Source organism: Symphalangus syndactylus, chromosome 3 (genome assembly GCF_028878055.3).
Source record: "Symphalangus syndactylus isolate Jambi chromosome 3, NHGRI_mSymSyn1-v2.1_pri, whole genome shotgun sequence".
NCBI classification, from domain to species: domain Eukaryota; kingdom Metazoa; phylum Chordata; class Mammalia; order Primates; family Hylobatidae; genus Symphalangus; species Symphalangus syndactylus.
In genome coordinates, this window is record NC_072425.2 from 110555704 (window position 1) to 110572685 (window position 16982).

Here is a 16982-nt window from a genome sequence, read left to right on the forward strand (position 1 = left end):
ACTGTTCCCTTTTTGTTAGTCATATCTCACCAGAGCATTTCCAAGTCCATGACTGAAATTCAATAAATACAGATTCATAAAAATTACTCGCCATATACTTTTTCAGAAAAAACCTGTGAAATAAAAAAATAACATTATCTATTAATTGCAAAATTGGAAAATGTAATTGCAAGGTATATTATCACTATTAGTTGAGAAGTGAAAAGGGGAAAAATAGTGAGTCTGTTCTTTAATTACTATTAAAAAAATCTGAGGCTGGGCTTCTGCAGGCTTTATACAAAGCACAGTGCTGGCATCTGCTTCTGGCGAGGCCTCAGGAAGCTTACAATCATGCTGGAAGCTGACAGGGAGCCAGTATGTTACATGGTGAGAGTGGGAACAAGAGATAGAAGGGTAAGTCCCAGACTCTTTTAAACAACCGGATCTCATGTAAACTGAGCAAGAATTCATTCATCACCAAGGGGATAGTGCTGAGCCATTCATGAAGGATTTGCCCTCATGATCCAATCGCCTCCCACCAGGGCCCAACTCCAACATTGGGAATCACATTTCTACATGAGATTTGGAGGGAGCATTCAAACCACATCAAATAGGGAAGTGTTAAGTTTTATGCATCCCTCAAAAACTGTATGTTGAAGTCCTAATCAACATTACCTCAGAATCCAACCTTATTTGGAGATAATGTCTTTATAGAGGTAGTCAAGTTAAAATGTCATTAGGGTGGGCCCTAATCTGACTGGTGTCCTCATAAAAAGGGTAAATTTGGTGACAACCACACACACAAAGAGAACACCATGTACAGATGAAGGCAGAGACTGGGATGATGCTTCTACAAGACAAGATATGCCAAAAACTGGCTCCAAATCACCAGAAGCTAGACTAGAGGCATGAACCGGATTCTCTCTCATGGCTCTCAGATGCAATCGGCCCTGCCAACACCTTTATCTTGGATTTCCAGGCTCAAGAAATGTGAGATAATAAATTTCTGTTGTTTAAGCCACCTAGTGTGTTGTACTTTGTTACAGCAGCCCTAGCAAAGTAATAAAGGAAGGGAAGAAAGTTCTGAGTAAATTAAACAGTGAGATGTCACTTTACAAACTGTTAGAAATTTGTAGTGCGCCATCAAATTTGATAGCACATTTGCTTCTAAGATTCTTGAATAAAGCTACTTAGTGAAGAGGGGGAAGGAAGAGAGTGAAGAGGATTTACAAAAGAATTGGCCAATTAATAGGATAAGTAAAGGCTTTTGCCTGTAACTGCATTAAGGTGTTTTAAATCTTTGTCTCTTTTCATGCCTACTACCCGCTCCTACCATCAACACTAATTTTTTTTCGCAGTTTTAAATAGAAACTTTTATGTTGAGTTTTTGATGAGGTATTATAAACTTGGATTTACTGTAGTCCTCCGTTCCCCCCCCCCATCCTCAGTTTGTTACTTACAGTGAACTGTGGTCCAAAAATATTAAATGGAAAAGTTCAGAAATACACACTATTCTAAATAACACGAGGAAATCTCATTCCATCCTGCCAGGAGGTGAATCATCTTTGTCCAGCGTATCCACGTTGTATATGCTACCCTCCCATTCACCATGGATATAGATATCATCTGCTCCTGACAACATGGCTCGATGATCCAGGATCATCAAAGCAAAATATTCTCCTGAGGTATTGACAGAAGGTCAGCAGTAGCCTAACATCAGGTACGTTACAATGCCTACGTCATTCACCTCACATGACCTTATCATGTAGGCATTTTATCATCTCACATAATCAGTATTTCGAGAAGGAGACCATATTAACATAGCTTTTATTACAATGTTGTTATAATTGGTCCAATTTAATATCTTTAATCTCTTACTGTGCCTAATTTACGAACTTTATCATAGCTGTGTATATATAGAAAAAAACATAATATATATAGGGTTTGGTACTACCCAAGGTTTTAAGCATCCCTTCCCCCCATCCTCAGTTTCAGTTACTTATAGTTAACTGTGGTCCAAAAATATTAAATGGAAAAGTTCTGAAATACACACTATTCTAAGTAACATGAGGAAATCGTGGGGGAGTTTTCTGGTTCATATCTTTATAGGAAAGGAAGGTCATCTGTGCTCATTTTATTGTTCTTACAATTTCTCTTGACCCCAGAGTGGTACCACTTCCTGGAAAGATTCGTTTTCAAAACAGAGGTTCAATTTTTATATAGTCCTCTTATTTCCCCCATTAGAATTCACTGACTAGGCGCTTTTATTTACTCTGTTATTTAATCATGTTTCAAATCCATCCAAAGTCATAAGCTTTTACTCAATGTCTGCCCTTGATTTAAAATATTCTCAATCTCCCTCAATTTGTAGCACACAAAACTGAAGCATATTTTAGCTTATAATCATGTCTTTTTTCTTAAGAAAATTATACTACAGTCTTCTTAAAGCCTTTTATATAGAAATAATACCAGTAATAATATTTGGTAACCAACTAAAAAAATGAAAGTACCGATCAGAAAATATTGGCAGTTTCAGAAAAATATACTGGAATATGGGCCATGAACAAAGGAAGCTTTTGTCCTTTGCTTTCAACTTTCAATGCACTCAGAATTCAGATAGGAAAATACTATCTTGCCATATATTGCTTGCAAATTAGTTATAACATAAGCTGCATGTCCTGTTCTTCAAATTCCAAGTATTTCAAAGGCACATGACTTGGATAACAGCTATGCTTCACATAGCTTAGTATCTTATCTGTACATCCCAAAGAATTTAATTTCTATTATAAACACATTAATAATATATACCAAGGTGATTACTTTCTCTGAAATCTTCCAGGTACATTTTTTAAAAATTCTAACAAATTGCTTAAAATTTGTGGTTGATGGTCAGAAATGGTAGTTGAAATTGTCCCTGGCTTTTTCATGCTTACAAAAGCCAACTGAGCTATCCAGAGAGACATACAACAACTTTCCAACATCCATATTTTTTCTTCTTCCCTCTCTCCCTTTCTCATTTCTACTACCTATTTCATTTTGCTTTTTCTTCAGCTGGCTACTGACACCCACTCAAAACTAAAGCTATTTCCCTAATACATTTCCCTCTACTTGCCAAGCTCCAATTAGAAAAAAGAAAACTGGCTGGGCATAAATGGCTCATGCCTATAATCCTAGCACTTTCAGAGACTGAAGCGGGAGGATTCCATGAGGCTGGGAGTTCAAGACCACTCTGGGCAACATAGCAAGACCCTGTCTCTACAAAATAATTTTTAAAAATTAGCCAGGTATGGTGGCGCACACTTGTAGTCATAGCTACTTGGGAGGATGAGGCAGGAGGATAAATTGAGCCCAGAAGATTGAGGCTGCAGAGGGCTATAATCATGCCACAGCACTCCGCAGAGAGACCCTGTCTCTAAAAAGAATAAATAAAACAAATAAAACAGATACGAAATATCTCTTTAAGAAAAAAAGATGCTTATTTTTCACTGCTTAACCTTGCAATTAAAATTATGCATGTTATCTGCCAACACTTTTTGTCCACTGTTCATCTCATTAATTCTTGAGTTATAAACTTTGATAAGGCATAGACTTTTTTTTCTTTAATAAATGTCTTTTAAAAAATTTTCCCATCCTGGCCAACATGGTGAAACCCCGTCTCTACTAAAAATACAAAAATTAGCTGGACGTGGTGGTGCATGCCTGTAATCTCAGCTGCTCGGGAGGCTGAGGCAGGAGAATTGCTTGAACCAGGGAGTCAGAGGCTGCAGTGAGCCAAGATAATGTCACTGCACTGCAGCCTGGCAACAGAGCAAGACTCCGTCTGAGAAAAAAAAAAAAAAAATTCAAATTTTTTAGGCTCCCAAAAGAGCTTAAAAAACAACTCATGTATTCACCACCCAACTTTAAAAAAATGACATCGCTAGCAGGCAATACAGTGCAGTGTTTAAATAAGTTAAAATATGTGATTTACTCAGCCCAGTACCCAGCATATGGTAACATTACCACTTTAGATACGATTACTAGCACAGATCATGTACTCAAAAACAAGATTTCCGGATTTGTTTCACGTTCTATTCTGTAAGGAGAGACAGATTTAAACCAGATTTGAGATACTATTAAGGATTTAAATATATGCATTAAATTCAATTCACTATTTGGTCTTTAAACAAAATGTTGCCATATTTTTGCAATAAGATATCTTTTGTGTAGGTTTACACAAGTTGTATTATTGCTAATTTTTATTTTTAAGCTAGTTTTAAAGTGCACATGTGCTGTTGCTTTGAAAAATTATTTTTAATATATCTTAATGATAATGCAAATTTCTAGATGGGATTTGTAAAACTGGGTTTTCAATCTGAACTTTGCAAACATTGTGAAACTGCTTGGAAAATATTTTATGTGTTTATGTACATTTTTCGGCAAGACAAGTCTGTAGCTTTCATTAACTACTGAAAGGAATCTCTAACCTCCATCTTTGCAAAGCAAATAAGCACTGAGATAAAAGAAAACACATAACTTTACAAGGAATCTAATTGGATAAAACCTGAAATGAAATATCCTTGACCTAATTTTTCTCATTATAAAAGATGACTTTTTTCCTGATTATGTAACTAATGCATGTTTACCATTTTAAAAAAAGTTAATCTTGCTATGACAAATAATAATATGAATATATATCACAAAAAGCACAACATAATAGGTATTTTGGAATTTTTCAGTGCACAGGCCCAACTTCATAGTACAATATACTTAATACTGTATAAACTTATATTTCATGATGGTAAATAAATTTGATATTATAGAAAGCTCTGCAAGAACTACTGGGACTTTGTAAAAATTTGCTATACATTCAATTTAACTCTGGTTATTCAGTAATATAATAAGTGTTTCAAAAAAGCATATATTTTGAAAATTGCATTCTGAAAGGTAAAAATGAAAAGTCTTACTTAAGGACAAAATAAAATGCATCTGAGAAAATGTTAAAAGACTTACTTCAAAATAAGTCTTTGTTTCAAAATTATTTTCTATAAGATAAAAAAGGAATCTGATTTTCTCCATCAGAATAAAAATCAAAGGTCAAAAAAAGGTACATAGAGTACACTTTCAGTAACCAGAAAATACTAATGAATTGAACATCTTAGTGAGTCACGTAATAAAATGTTTTGGTTAGTCATGGAGTGGCACCCTGGGCACTACTGACAGCGCAAATAATCCTGAACAAACATCTACTACCCTTTGCCACAGCGCAAAATGAGATTATGGTGCCAGTACTTCTGACATTCACCTGATGAAATTGTCCTTACATTGCTACTTGTTTACATTTAGAAAATAATGGAGCTTAAAAAAAATAGCACTGAAGTTACAAATGTAAAACATACCCAATACAAAACCTGGTCACTGTGATCACTATAAATTCCAAACGCTTTTCCTCACTCTTATTCTTTTCTTGTGAAGAGGCTATTCCAATCCCCTGCAGTTTCTGTCATCAAAGGCAAGATATACAAGGGCACTAGGTCCTGTCTGTTCTCTTCAACATGGTACATACAGCACCTTGGACAGTGCCTGATAGAGGCGAGACACTCAATAAATACATGAGCAATGAAGAAAAAAGAAATGCAAGAAAAGCCAGTTTGGGGACTGGAATGAGAGGTAGGAGGAACAGAAAATAAAACAAATGTAAGTGAAATAATACTGGGAAAACGTCACTCACATTGTCAAATCAGAGAAAATTTAAGCTGAGAACGATGCATTATTTTTCTTTAATACTTTACAAAAGGATGAATAGCCATATCTCAGGCTGTATGCAACATTAAATTCCAAAATAATTTCTAGTAATTTAAAAATAGCATTGAAGAATAATTTTTTGAAGTACAATTTTTTTTTTTTTTTTTTTGAGAGGAAGTCTCCCTCTTGTCCTCCAGGCTGGAGTGCACTGGTGCGATCTCAGCTCACTGCAACCTCCGCCTCCCGGGTTCAAGCGATTCTCCTGCCTCAGCCTCCTGAGTAGCTGGGATTACAGACATGCACCACCATGCTCAGCTGATTTTTGTATTTTAGTAGAGATGGGTTTTCGCCACGTTGGCCAGGCTGGTCTTGAACTCCTGACCTCAAGTGGTCTTCCTGCCTCAGCCTCCCAAAGTGCTCAGATTACAGGTGTGAGCCACCGCGCCTGGCCTGAAGTACAATTTTTTAAAGCTCATTAACTTGCTACTATTTTGTAAAAAAACATTAAGTTGGAAAAAATTTATATAATGAATTCATTTGGGTAAAAATTTATACATAAAAAATTTCCGCAAGAACGTAAACTAATAATCATTTTCCCTGGGAAGAACTGAGCGGCCTAATGCAGAAAGGGAGCTTTTATTAGTTACTTATATGCTTTTGTACTATTTGAATTTTTTGTTTTTACAATCAATATGTACATTTTATAATAAAACTCATTTAAAGGGAAAATGTCCAATTTGTATTTGTGAAACACTCAGGTAGAAATTTAGAAATTGCAATCTCTTATAATATATTGATTGTTGATAATATTAAAGTTTGAATTTTATAGAGAGCCAGGGTCTTGCTATGTTGCTCAGGCATGAAGTCCTGGGCTCAAGCAAACCTCCCGCCTTGGCCTCCGGAAGTGCTAGGATTACAGGCATGTACTGCTATGTCCGGCCTGCACCACCATGCCTGGCCTGCACTTTCTATTTATTCTCTCTTTACTAAAATAAGAAAGTGGGAAATTAAATAGATTAGGACAAAAGAAAGTGAAATAGACTAGGACAAAAGAAAAGTGAAACATACAGATCAGTCTCCTCCAATTCAGGAAAAAATACTATAAGAAACGAAAATTTTCCAAAAGCTCAAATCACAAATATCTATCTTCTAGTTTCTGTTATATCTTTATTATCATTGAACATGTGTTCAAATTTAGGGTTTTAAGGTCTCCACAAAAAATAACTATTATATATTTAGTGCAACCAGATACAAGACAGGCTCAAAAACAAACAAAACTGAATTGCTCATTCTAATAATAATCTAGAGAATCCTTCTACATAAATTTAAAAAATGATCTCAATAGGGACAACCTAAGTAAAGGAATATCAGAGAATGTTATTACAGGTGGGCTGGCCATAAACTTGTAAAATGTAATTTTTTAGCTCTTTTTTTTTTTTTTTGAGATGGAGTCTAGCTCTGTCACCCAGGCTGGAGTACAGTGGCGCCACCTCGGGTTCACTATATCCTCCACCTCCTGCATTCAAGCGATTCTCCTGCCTCAGCCGCTAGAGTAGCTGGGACAACAGGCATGTGCCACTATGCCTGGCTAATTTTTTATATTTTTAGTAGAGATGGGGTTTCACCATGTTGGCCAGGCTGGTCTTGAACTCCTGACCTCAAGTGATCTGCCCTCCTTGGCCTCCGAAAGTGCTGGGATTACAAGCATGAGCCACCATGGCTGGCCACTGGTTATTTTTTACTGTGGACATACTTAATTACAAAATAATAACTTTAAAGGTATGGTTCTGCAATAATGACACATATATCAGAAGGTAATAATACCAAAAAAAAGATCTGTGAAAAAACTTTCAAAATAAAAAAATTAAATATAATTTTAAAAAATGATGTAGAAAAACTGGATTTATCATGTGTAACATGTTTTGAAATATCTATACATTGTGGAATGGCTCAATATAGCTAATTAACGTGCATTACCTTATGTGCTTTTTTGGAAAAACCACTTAAAATTTACTCAGTGACTTTCAAAATACATTGTTGTTAATTACAGTCACCAAGCTGTACAATAGGTTTCTTGAACTCAGTTGCCTTGTCTAACTGAAATTTTGTATATTTTGACCAACATCTCCTCAATCCTCCACTGCCCCAACAGCCCTTGATAACCACCATTCTATTCTCTCCTTCTATGAGTTCAACTTTTTAAGATTCCACATGTAAGTGAGATTATGCAGCATTTGTCTTTCTAAGCCTGGCTTATTTACTTAACATGTCCTCCAAGTTGTCACAGACGAAAGGATTTCCTTGTTTTTAAGCATTAAATACTATTCCATCAATACCATTTTTAATATATTTAAATTATATCCATTTTGGAAGTAGTAACAGCATGCTTTGATGGTGGCTCACTAGAAGATACTGTATCAGAAATCCACAAATTAAGCAATTGTTTCTTATGATGTGCATCATTTTCCTGGTTGGCCTGTTCATCCAGTGACTTTCTTATACAATTCTTTAATTCTTCGATTCCTTCTCCAGTAACTGCAGATATGGGGATGATATGTTGGAACTCTACAGTCCTCTCTGGAATCATGTTTTTTCCAAATAAATGCAGAAAATCTAAAAGAAAGAACACAAACTAAGCTGATTTCCATTGTTTTTGAAAGTTAGTTAAAACCATGTTAATGGTTTGATTTGTGAAGCAGGGAACCAAAACCAGCATTTTTCATGCCTTTTTTCACCTTTTCTAATAAGTTCTCAGAGCCTTTGGATTTTACTATTGATTATGGTAAGGTTCTTGACACATAATATACTTGTTAGATAAATATATTTTAAACCAAACTAAGTATGAGTAGAAGATGAATCATAAAAATGACTTACTTAAGGAAGTAATAAATTTTGTGTGGGGAGGTTAAATAAGGCAAGGCAGCATTGATTCTCTGAAAGACACTTTCTGTAAAAATAATAACATCATTTATAATTTGAGACATTCTACTTGGCCTCAGTACACTGGAGACCTTTAACTTCCCCAAAGTATAGGTTTATCATCAATGATGCTAGGATCCATACAAAAACTGAAGAGGGATTATAGAGAATTCAAGGGAAGATAATTTCAGATGAGTCCAATCTATCACCCCACAAGGGCTAACAACTGTTATATTACTTTTACCTCTTCCGTGTCACCATGGCATACTGTTTGGCTGGGGAGATGGCATACTGATTGGATGGATTAACTGATATGAACTAGAAAGGCTGGACTGAAACAGATTGGTGGAGAAGACAACATGCAGCTTGCTTTCTGAGATTCAAAGGCCCCGAAGAAAGTCCAGAGAGGATAACTCAGGATTATCACTAAAGGGCCTATATTTTATTTCACGGTATGTCAGAACAGCTACGGACTTCTGAGTCACCCCCACTTTCGGTATTTCCTCTGAAAATTCCCTTCTCTGCAAGATCAACTAGCAAACAGAACTAATGACCATATAAAGCAAATGTCATTAGGAATGAAGGCTATTTAGTATCAGAGAATATTTATATCCCATGAGTAGTTTATTAACTCAAGGACAGCTCCAACATATAGATTACACAGGGGAAAGATTTTTGAGACGAAAGGACCTTCTGGTGCTGTTTCACAGTCTTAGTATACTATAATCTATTTTCCCACAATTGTTACCAAGAATAAAAACAGAGACATATTATTGAAAAACATGTTAGCCACATACCATACACCCTAGTTTTCCTCATTTGTGCATGAGGTTCTCTACTAGACTCTGAATGAAACCACCATTGCCATAGGACAGAAGGTATTCTGCAAATGTCAATATTCAAAACTGTGGAGAATCCCTTTAAGTTACTTTACATATAGTTCAGGAAGTAAATTCCAGACAAATAAATCATTTTGGAGTCACAGCTTCTATTTTTGTGTCACACATACACAGGAAAAATGAAGTTCTTTTCAGAAGACTCATCCTCTTCAGAAACCTATAGAGTTAGTTTTGCCAAGAAACATACTTCTTTAGAACTTCTTAGTTCTGTTTTTAATTTTCTGATGTATAGTACTAGAGGAATGAAGAGCTTGTGAAGTATGTTAATGAAAGTGAAAGACTTCACAGGGAGATGCTGACTTTTTCCTCCTTTTATTCAAATCCCACATATGCTTTATGGGTCCAATTTAAGTTTCATTCTTCATGAAGCCTGACCTTTTTAGTTCAAATTAATCTTTCTTTTGTCTCCTTTAATTTACTGTCCATATCAAACATTCTAGAATTTGATAATTATTATGTTACAATGTTATTTACATGTTTTGTATATTCTTTCTTCAAACTTGACTTTTAAGAGCAGAAACTGCCAGTTTTCCACTGATTATAACAGCATTCTCTGTACCTTGTAATTATTCTTTAAATTAAAATTAAATGAATACATAGGTTTACCTTTAGGATTCTGGAGCTGGCTCATCAATTCATGGAACTTATCTTGGGCATCTGGCAAGTCCATTTTATTAACTGCCAAGAGTGCAGGTTTTGTCTGAAGTTCCTCTTTGTACAATTCCAACTCCTTTAAATCAAAAGAGAAAACTCAATAATTTTAGTACTGGTTTCTGTATAAACTACTTATTTGGTAATTAATGACCCGGGTGATCTAAAACCCATTCACATCACTGAAATGCAATAAATCCCAACAACAGAAAACAAAAGGAAGAATTTCAGAAAATGACTCTGGTTAGGTCATGTGTTAGTATGTTTTAGCTTAAATGATATCCTAGAGACAGTTGTAATTTTGCGTCTAGAGTCAAATATGGGTATCTGGACCTTACACAGAAAATATTCAGAAGTCAGTAATGATCAATGAATGTTATACCTCTAGTATTCTTGGAAAAAGTAAATGTACTTAGGAATAAATCTTTGTTACCTTGGATTAAACAACTGTTTCTTAGATAGAACATGAAAAGCACAAGTAAAAGAATAGATAAAAGGCAGAAGACTGCTTAAGGCCACCATGAGTTTGAGGCTACAATGAGCTAGGATCATGCCTGCACTCTAGCCTACATGAGAGAGTGAAGCCCTGTTTGTAATAAAAATAAATAAATATGTAAGACTGGGCATGGTGGCTCATGCCTGTAATCTCAGCACTTTAGGAGGCTGAAGTAGGAGCATCGCTTGGGCCCAGGAGTTCAAGACAAGCCTTGACAACATAGCAAGACCCCATCTCTACACAAAATTTTAGTTTAATTTTAAAAAAGGAAAGAAAAGAATGAAACAAATGGAATTTCATGAAAATTAAAAATTTTGGGTTGTTTTCTTGCTATTGAGAGTTGTTTTGCTTCCTTATGTTTTGGATATCAACCACTTATCAGATATATGATTTACAAATATTTTCTCCCATTTCCTTGGTTGCCTCTTCACTCTGCTGACTGTTCCTTTTGCTGTGCAGAAGCTTTTTAGTTTGATGTAATCCTACTTGTCTATTTTTCTTTTTGTTGCCTGTGCTTTGGGGTCACATTAAAAAAAATCATTGCTCAGACAAATATCATGGAACTTCTCTGTTTTCTTCTAGTGGTTTTATGGTTTCAGGCTTTAAGTCTTTAATCAACTTTTTATATATGGTGTGAAGTAAGGATCTAATTTCATTTCTCTGCATGTGGATATTCAGTTTTCTCAGTATCACTTATTGATGAAGAAAACTGTCCTTTCCTTACTGTGTGTTCTAGGTACCTTTGTTGAAAATTAATTGTAAATGCATGGATTTAATTCTGAGCTCTGGATTCTGTTCCATTGGTTCATGTGTCTATTGTTATGCCAGTACCATGCTGTTTTGATTACGATAGCTTTGTAGTAGGTTTTGAAATTAGGGAGTGTGAAGCTTCCAGCTTTGTTCCTTTTGCTCAAGATTGCTTTGGCTATTCAGGGTCTTTTATCGTTCCATACAAATTTTAAGATTTATTTTCTATTTCTGTGAAAAATGCCATTAGAATTTTGATATGGATTGTGCTGAATCTGTATATCACTTTGGGTAATACAAACCTGATTTAAAAATGGATAAAGAACCTGAATTGACATTTCTCAATGACAAACAAATGACCAATATGTGTATGAAAAAATGTTCAACATCACTGATCATTAGGGAAATGAAAAGGAAAACCACAATGAGATAGCTCCTCACACTTGGAAGGATGGCTATTATCAAAAAGACAAAAGATAACAAGTGTTGTCAAGGATATGGAGAAAGAGGAACCCCTGAACACCGTTGAGTGGGAATGTAAATTAGTACAGCCATTGTAAAAAGCAGTATAAAGATTTCTCAAAAAATTAAAAATAGAACTACCATATGATCCAGCAATCCCACTTCTGGGTATATATCCAAAGGAAATAAAATCAGTATGTCAAAGAGATCTCTGCATTCCCATTTTTACTGAAACATTATTCACAATAGCCAAGACATGGAATCAACCTCATTGTCCATCAATGGATGAATAATGAAAATGTGGTATACACACACACAATTGAATACTACTCAGCCTTAAAAAAAGAAAATTTTGTCATTTATTACAACATGGATGAACCTGGAGAACACTAGGCTAAGTGAAATAAGCCAAGCACAGAAAAAAAAATACTGCATAATCCCACTTATATGTGGAATCTTAAAAGGTTGAATTCATAGTAGCAGAGAAAATGGTGGTTGCCACAGTGCTTGGTGGAGGAAGATGGAGGGGTGTTGGTCAAATGGGAACAAAGATTCAGTTAAATAGGATGAATAAGCCCTGGAGATCTATTTTACAGTATGATGACTATAGTTAATGTATTATATATTTGAAAATTGCTAAAACAGATTTTAAATGTTCTCAACACACAAAAAATAGTATGTAAGATGATGGATCATGCTAATTAGCTTGATTTAATCATCTCACAAGGTATACATATATCCAAATATCACTTGTACACTTTAAGTACACACAATTTTTATGTCAGTTACACTTTAATAAAACTGGAAAATTAAATAAATAAATAATAGTTTTGTGCCACAAAGAATACACAAAAAATACACTGAAAAAGTGAAAAGACAAGTCACAGAAGGGGAGAAAATATTTTCAAATTATGTATCTTAGAAGGGACTTAATTTCCAGCTGGGCATGGTGGCTCACGTCTGTAATCCCAGCACTCTGGGAAGCCAGGTGGGCGGATCACTTGAGGTCAGGAGTTCAAGACCAGCCTGGCCAACATGGTGAAACCCTGTTTCTACTAAAAATACAAAAATTGGATGGGCATGGTGGCACATGCCTGTAATCCCAGCTACTCGGGAGGCTGAGGCTGGAGAATCACTTGAACTCGGAAGGCGGGGGTTGCATTCAGCTGAGATTGTGCCACCGCACTCCAGCCCAGGCGACAGAGCGAGACTCCGTCTCAAAAAAAAAAAAAAAAAAAAAAAAGGAGAAGGGACTTATTTCCAAAAATATAAAACATGCTTACAACTCAGCAATTAAAAGACAAGTAATACAAATAGTAATGCACACAGAATCTGAACAGACTTTTCTCCAAAGACACAGAAATGCCTAATAAGCACATAAAAGGATTCTTAGCATCATTAATCTTAAGAGAAATGCAAATAAGAACTGTAACAAAATACCACTGCACTCCCACTAGGATGACTAAAGTAAAAATGACAGACAATAACAAGTGTTGAGGAAAAACTGGAACATACACTGATGGTGGGACTGTAAAATGGCACAATGGTGCTACCAATTCAGAATAGTTTGGCAGTTCCTCAAAATGTTAAACAAAGCATTACTATCTGATCCAGCAATTCCACTCCTAAGTATATATCCAAGAGAAATGAAAACATGTCTATACAAAAACCTGCACACAAATGTTCACAGCAATATTATTCATTATAGACAAAAAGTGGCAAATGAAATAGGATCTATAAAATCCTGGAGGTAAAGCAAACACCATGTTGTCTTAGAGAGAAATCACATGGCTGAAATATAGCATCCAGGGGAGAGGGTTACGGAGGAGGACTGCTAGGTAGGGGCCCAAATTTGCAGATTTCATAAATCATGCTCAGGTTAGACTTTAACCTAACAGCTATGGGGGTCCATCGAAGTGTTTTAGGCAGGGAACATCAGCATCAGCTTGGTGCTTTTACAAAGATCACTCTAGCTGCCATATAAAAAATGGACTGGAGAGAAGTAAGGCAGGACACAGGGAGACTGGAAAGGACCAGATTCAATATTCCAGTAAGAAGGGTTGATGATTGTAACAGTGTAGATGAAGACAAGAGGATGGATTTCAGAGAGATTTAGGATAAAAAACTGACAGGGCTTGTGTAGGTGGTGAGAAGAATCAGTATATCATAGCCTACACATTCACTAATTTATGGGGATGGCTGAAAAGTTTTTTAAAAGTTTACTTTTATCCATATTAAGTTTAAGTGACTAATGGGACATCCAATCGAAGATGTCCAATAGGCATTTGGTCTAAAGAACAACAAAGGCCAGGTGTGGTGGCCCACACCTGTAATCCCAACACTTTGGGAGGCCGAGGTGGGTGGATTACCTGAGGTCAGGCGTTCGAGACCAGCCTGGTCAACATGGTGAAACCCCGTCTCTACTAAAAATACAAAAATTAGCCGGGCGTGGTAGCACACGCTTGTAATCCCAGCTACTTGGGAGGCTGAGGCAGGACAATCACTTGAGCCCAGGAGACAGAGAGAGCCGAGATCGTGCCACTGCACTACAGCCTGGCAGACAGAGCAAGACTCTGTCTCAAAAAAAAAAAAAAAAGAAAGAACAATGAAAAGATCTAGGTATCAGCTACAGATCTGGCAGTCATCAATATTATTAATTGTAACTAAAGCAACGGGAGTGGGTAAGATAGAAAATAAGGTTAGGACAGAACTCTGAATAATGTTACTTAAAGGATGAGAAAAAAGAGCCTAAAAAGTAGACTGAGAAATAGTGTAAGAGTAGAAACAGAACCAGAAGATTACGGGTCACAAAACTAAGAATGAGAAACAAGAAGAATTAGACAACGTGCCAAAGCTGAAGCAAGATAAAAATCTTGGAAGTATGTAATGGGGATTTGGAAGCCCAGGAGTATTTTATCCATTGCAGTAGTTTGAGGAGCAAATGAAGGTAGAGGAACTGGAGACAACAAGTTTAAGTAATTCTTTAACTGTCATCAAAGCTTTAAAGACGGAATATGTATAGACTGTAATTATGTTATTTCATATAGTCTTACATTCCTACATATTAGACCAAATATAGAACACAGTAAAACAGAAAACCTACTTTTGTAAGCAGTATTATGGTTTCAAAAGCTGTTCTGTATTGAGTGTGAGAAGAAAGCTGAAATCCAGAAATATCAACCTAAAAAAAAGAGAAGGAAAGAGACAGCCTTTAACATTAAGAAGAATAGCTATACATTTCTATGTTTTAAAATGTTTTACTCTCTCAAGCTAAAAACAGTTTCTCCATACTCTACTTGTTATTTAGTAATTCAAAATAAGTAACAGAAATCGAGGTGTTAAGATAACTTTAATTATTCTCATAAAATTACAGTCATTAATAAAATAAAAAACTAGGATAAGACAATTTGCATGAAGACAATCTCATATATAACTCTAGCATCATCAATGAAGAATGAAAGAGATACTATGATACTATATAATATGGTAGTATGTTGGAAATCTTAAGGAAATACATGTTGGCAAGTATGGCCAAACTTACATATGATACAGTAAACAATGTCACTTCCATCCCCATATTATAAAAGACTTAGTGGAGTAACATATGCTACCACTTTCTTATTTATAAAAAAATTCTAGAAAAACTAAATTCATTGGTTTTCAATTTATTTGAATATCACATTAGTATACATATGACTTACAACAAAAAGTAGTTGTCTAGTTCTTTCTATATGCTTGAGGAATTTGTGGCCCATTCCTTTGTTCATATGTGCTCCTTCTATTAAACCCGGAAGATCAGCTACTGATATCTAACACAAAGTTAAATGGTTAATGAAAAAGGAAAATGTATGAAAACCACAAGTTCAATTACATCCCAAAATTTTCAAGATATTTCAAATATAAACAGTTCCTAACTTATGATTACCACTACATCTTTGAAAAGCCAAGTATAAAAGTAAAATTAATGTACAGTATTAAGAATTAAAATGTTTTATCAGATATTAGAGTCCCGTATTTACTATTAATCTAATAATCTAGGAATTTTACAGATTAGTTTAACATTTGTTTATTTATTTATTATTATTATTTTAGAGACAGGATCTTGCTCTGTCACCCAGGCTGGAGTGCAGTGGTGTGACCATAGCTCACTGTAGCCTCCAACTCCTGGGCTCAAGCCATGTTCCCAACTCAGTCTCCCAAGTAGCAAAGACTCCAGGTGTGTACTGCCATGCCCAGTTAACTAAAAAAATTTTTGTAGAGACAGGGTCTCGCTATCTTGCACAGGCTGCTCTCAAACTCCTATCCTCAAGTGATCCTCTCACCTTAGCCTCCCAAAGTGCTGGGATTACAGGCGTAAGCCACCACACTAACCCCTAGTTTAAAATTTATTTATAATTTCCTAAATGGTATTGTCCAATATGAACTTTTCACAGAATTTCAACCTTTGCACTCCGAATTCATAAAAATCTACTAGGATATTAATGCAGCAGACATTTACCAGGTACAGCTCTGTATTTTAAACTCAATTTGTAATTATTTATTTGGCACCATTGTTCCTTTTCTGTCCATATTATACTAGCAGGATTATCAACCATTCTTACAAAGTATTAGGTTGGTGTAAAAGTAACTGTGGCTTTGGCATTACTTTTAATAGACTTTACTACATTAATAGAGGTGTGATTCTCCTCACCTGTTCTTTGCAGTGCCATGTTTGTTAATGCTTCACATTGTTGCAGGTCGTTACTGTTTATACTTAAGCAAATCTCATGGCATTACATGAGGAGCAGAGTTCTATCATCTAGAAGTTCATTCACCTGAGCATGCTTCCTTGTCACCTTGTCATCATCTCATTTTGTGCCAGTATTCAAGTAAGATCAGTCACGTGAAACAGCACTCGACAAACCCGAGTTGTAGTTGTGGCTCTCCTACTTTCTCCTACTTTTGGCCGTTACTTTTAATGGCCAAAACCACAGTTACTTTTGTACCAACCTAATTAAAAAATAAAGTTTCCTAGACTCCTTTCAGAGGGAATAATCATTATTAACCATCATTTTACACTTGTGCTTTTCTTTTCTTTTTTTGAGAGAGTCTCGCTCTGTCGCCCA

The 16982-nt window shown here is 35.6% G+C and overlaps 1 protein-coding gene and 1 long non-coding RNA gene across 5 annotated transcripts in view; one reads left to right on the forward strand and one right to left on the reverse strand.

The window, feature by feature from the left end:
- The first annotated feature begins 1547 nt into the window (after positions 1-1547).
- Positions 1548-16982, forward strand: part of LOC129479521 (uncharacterized) — a 57206-nt gene continuing 41771 nt past the window's right edge. The window contains exon 1 of one of the 2 annotated variants that reach the window (XR_008656715.1): positions 1548-1699. This is a non-coding gene — a long non-coding RNA (uncharacterized lncRNA). Of the gene's footprint in view, positions 1700-8890; positions 9075-16982 lie in introns of those variants that run through there. The other variant, XR_008656716.2, reaches the window with a different exon arrangement.
- Positions 6854-16982, reverse strand: part of GTPBP10 (GTP binding protein 10) — a 43339-nt gene continuing 33210 nt past the window's right edge. For all 3 annotated transcript variants that reach the window (XM_055272777.2, XM_055272780.2, XM_063636410.1), the window contains 4 exons: positions 15579-15686; positions 14981-15058; positions 10128-10251; positions 6854-8316 (listed from right to left, as the gene is read on the reverse strand). In XM_055272777.2, the coding sequence (XP_055128752.1) occupies positions 8054-8316; positions 10128-10251; positions 14981-15058; positions 15579-15686 (573 nt within the window). In that variant the 3' untranslated portion in view covers positions 6854-8053. The remainder of the gene's footprint in view (positions 8317-10127; positions 10252-14980; positions 15059-15578; positions 15687-16982) is intronic.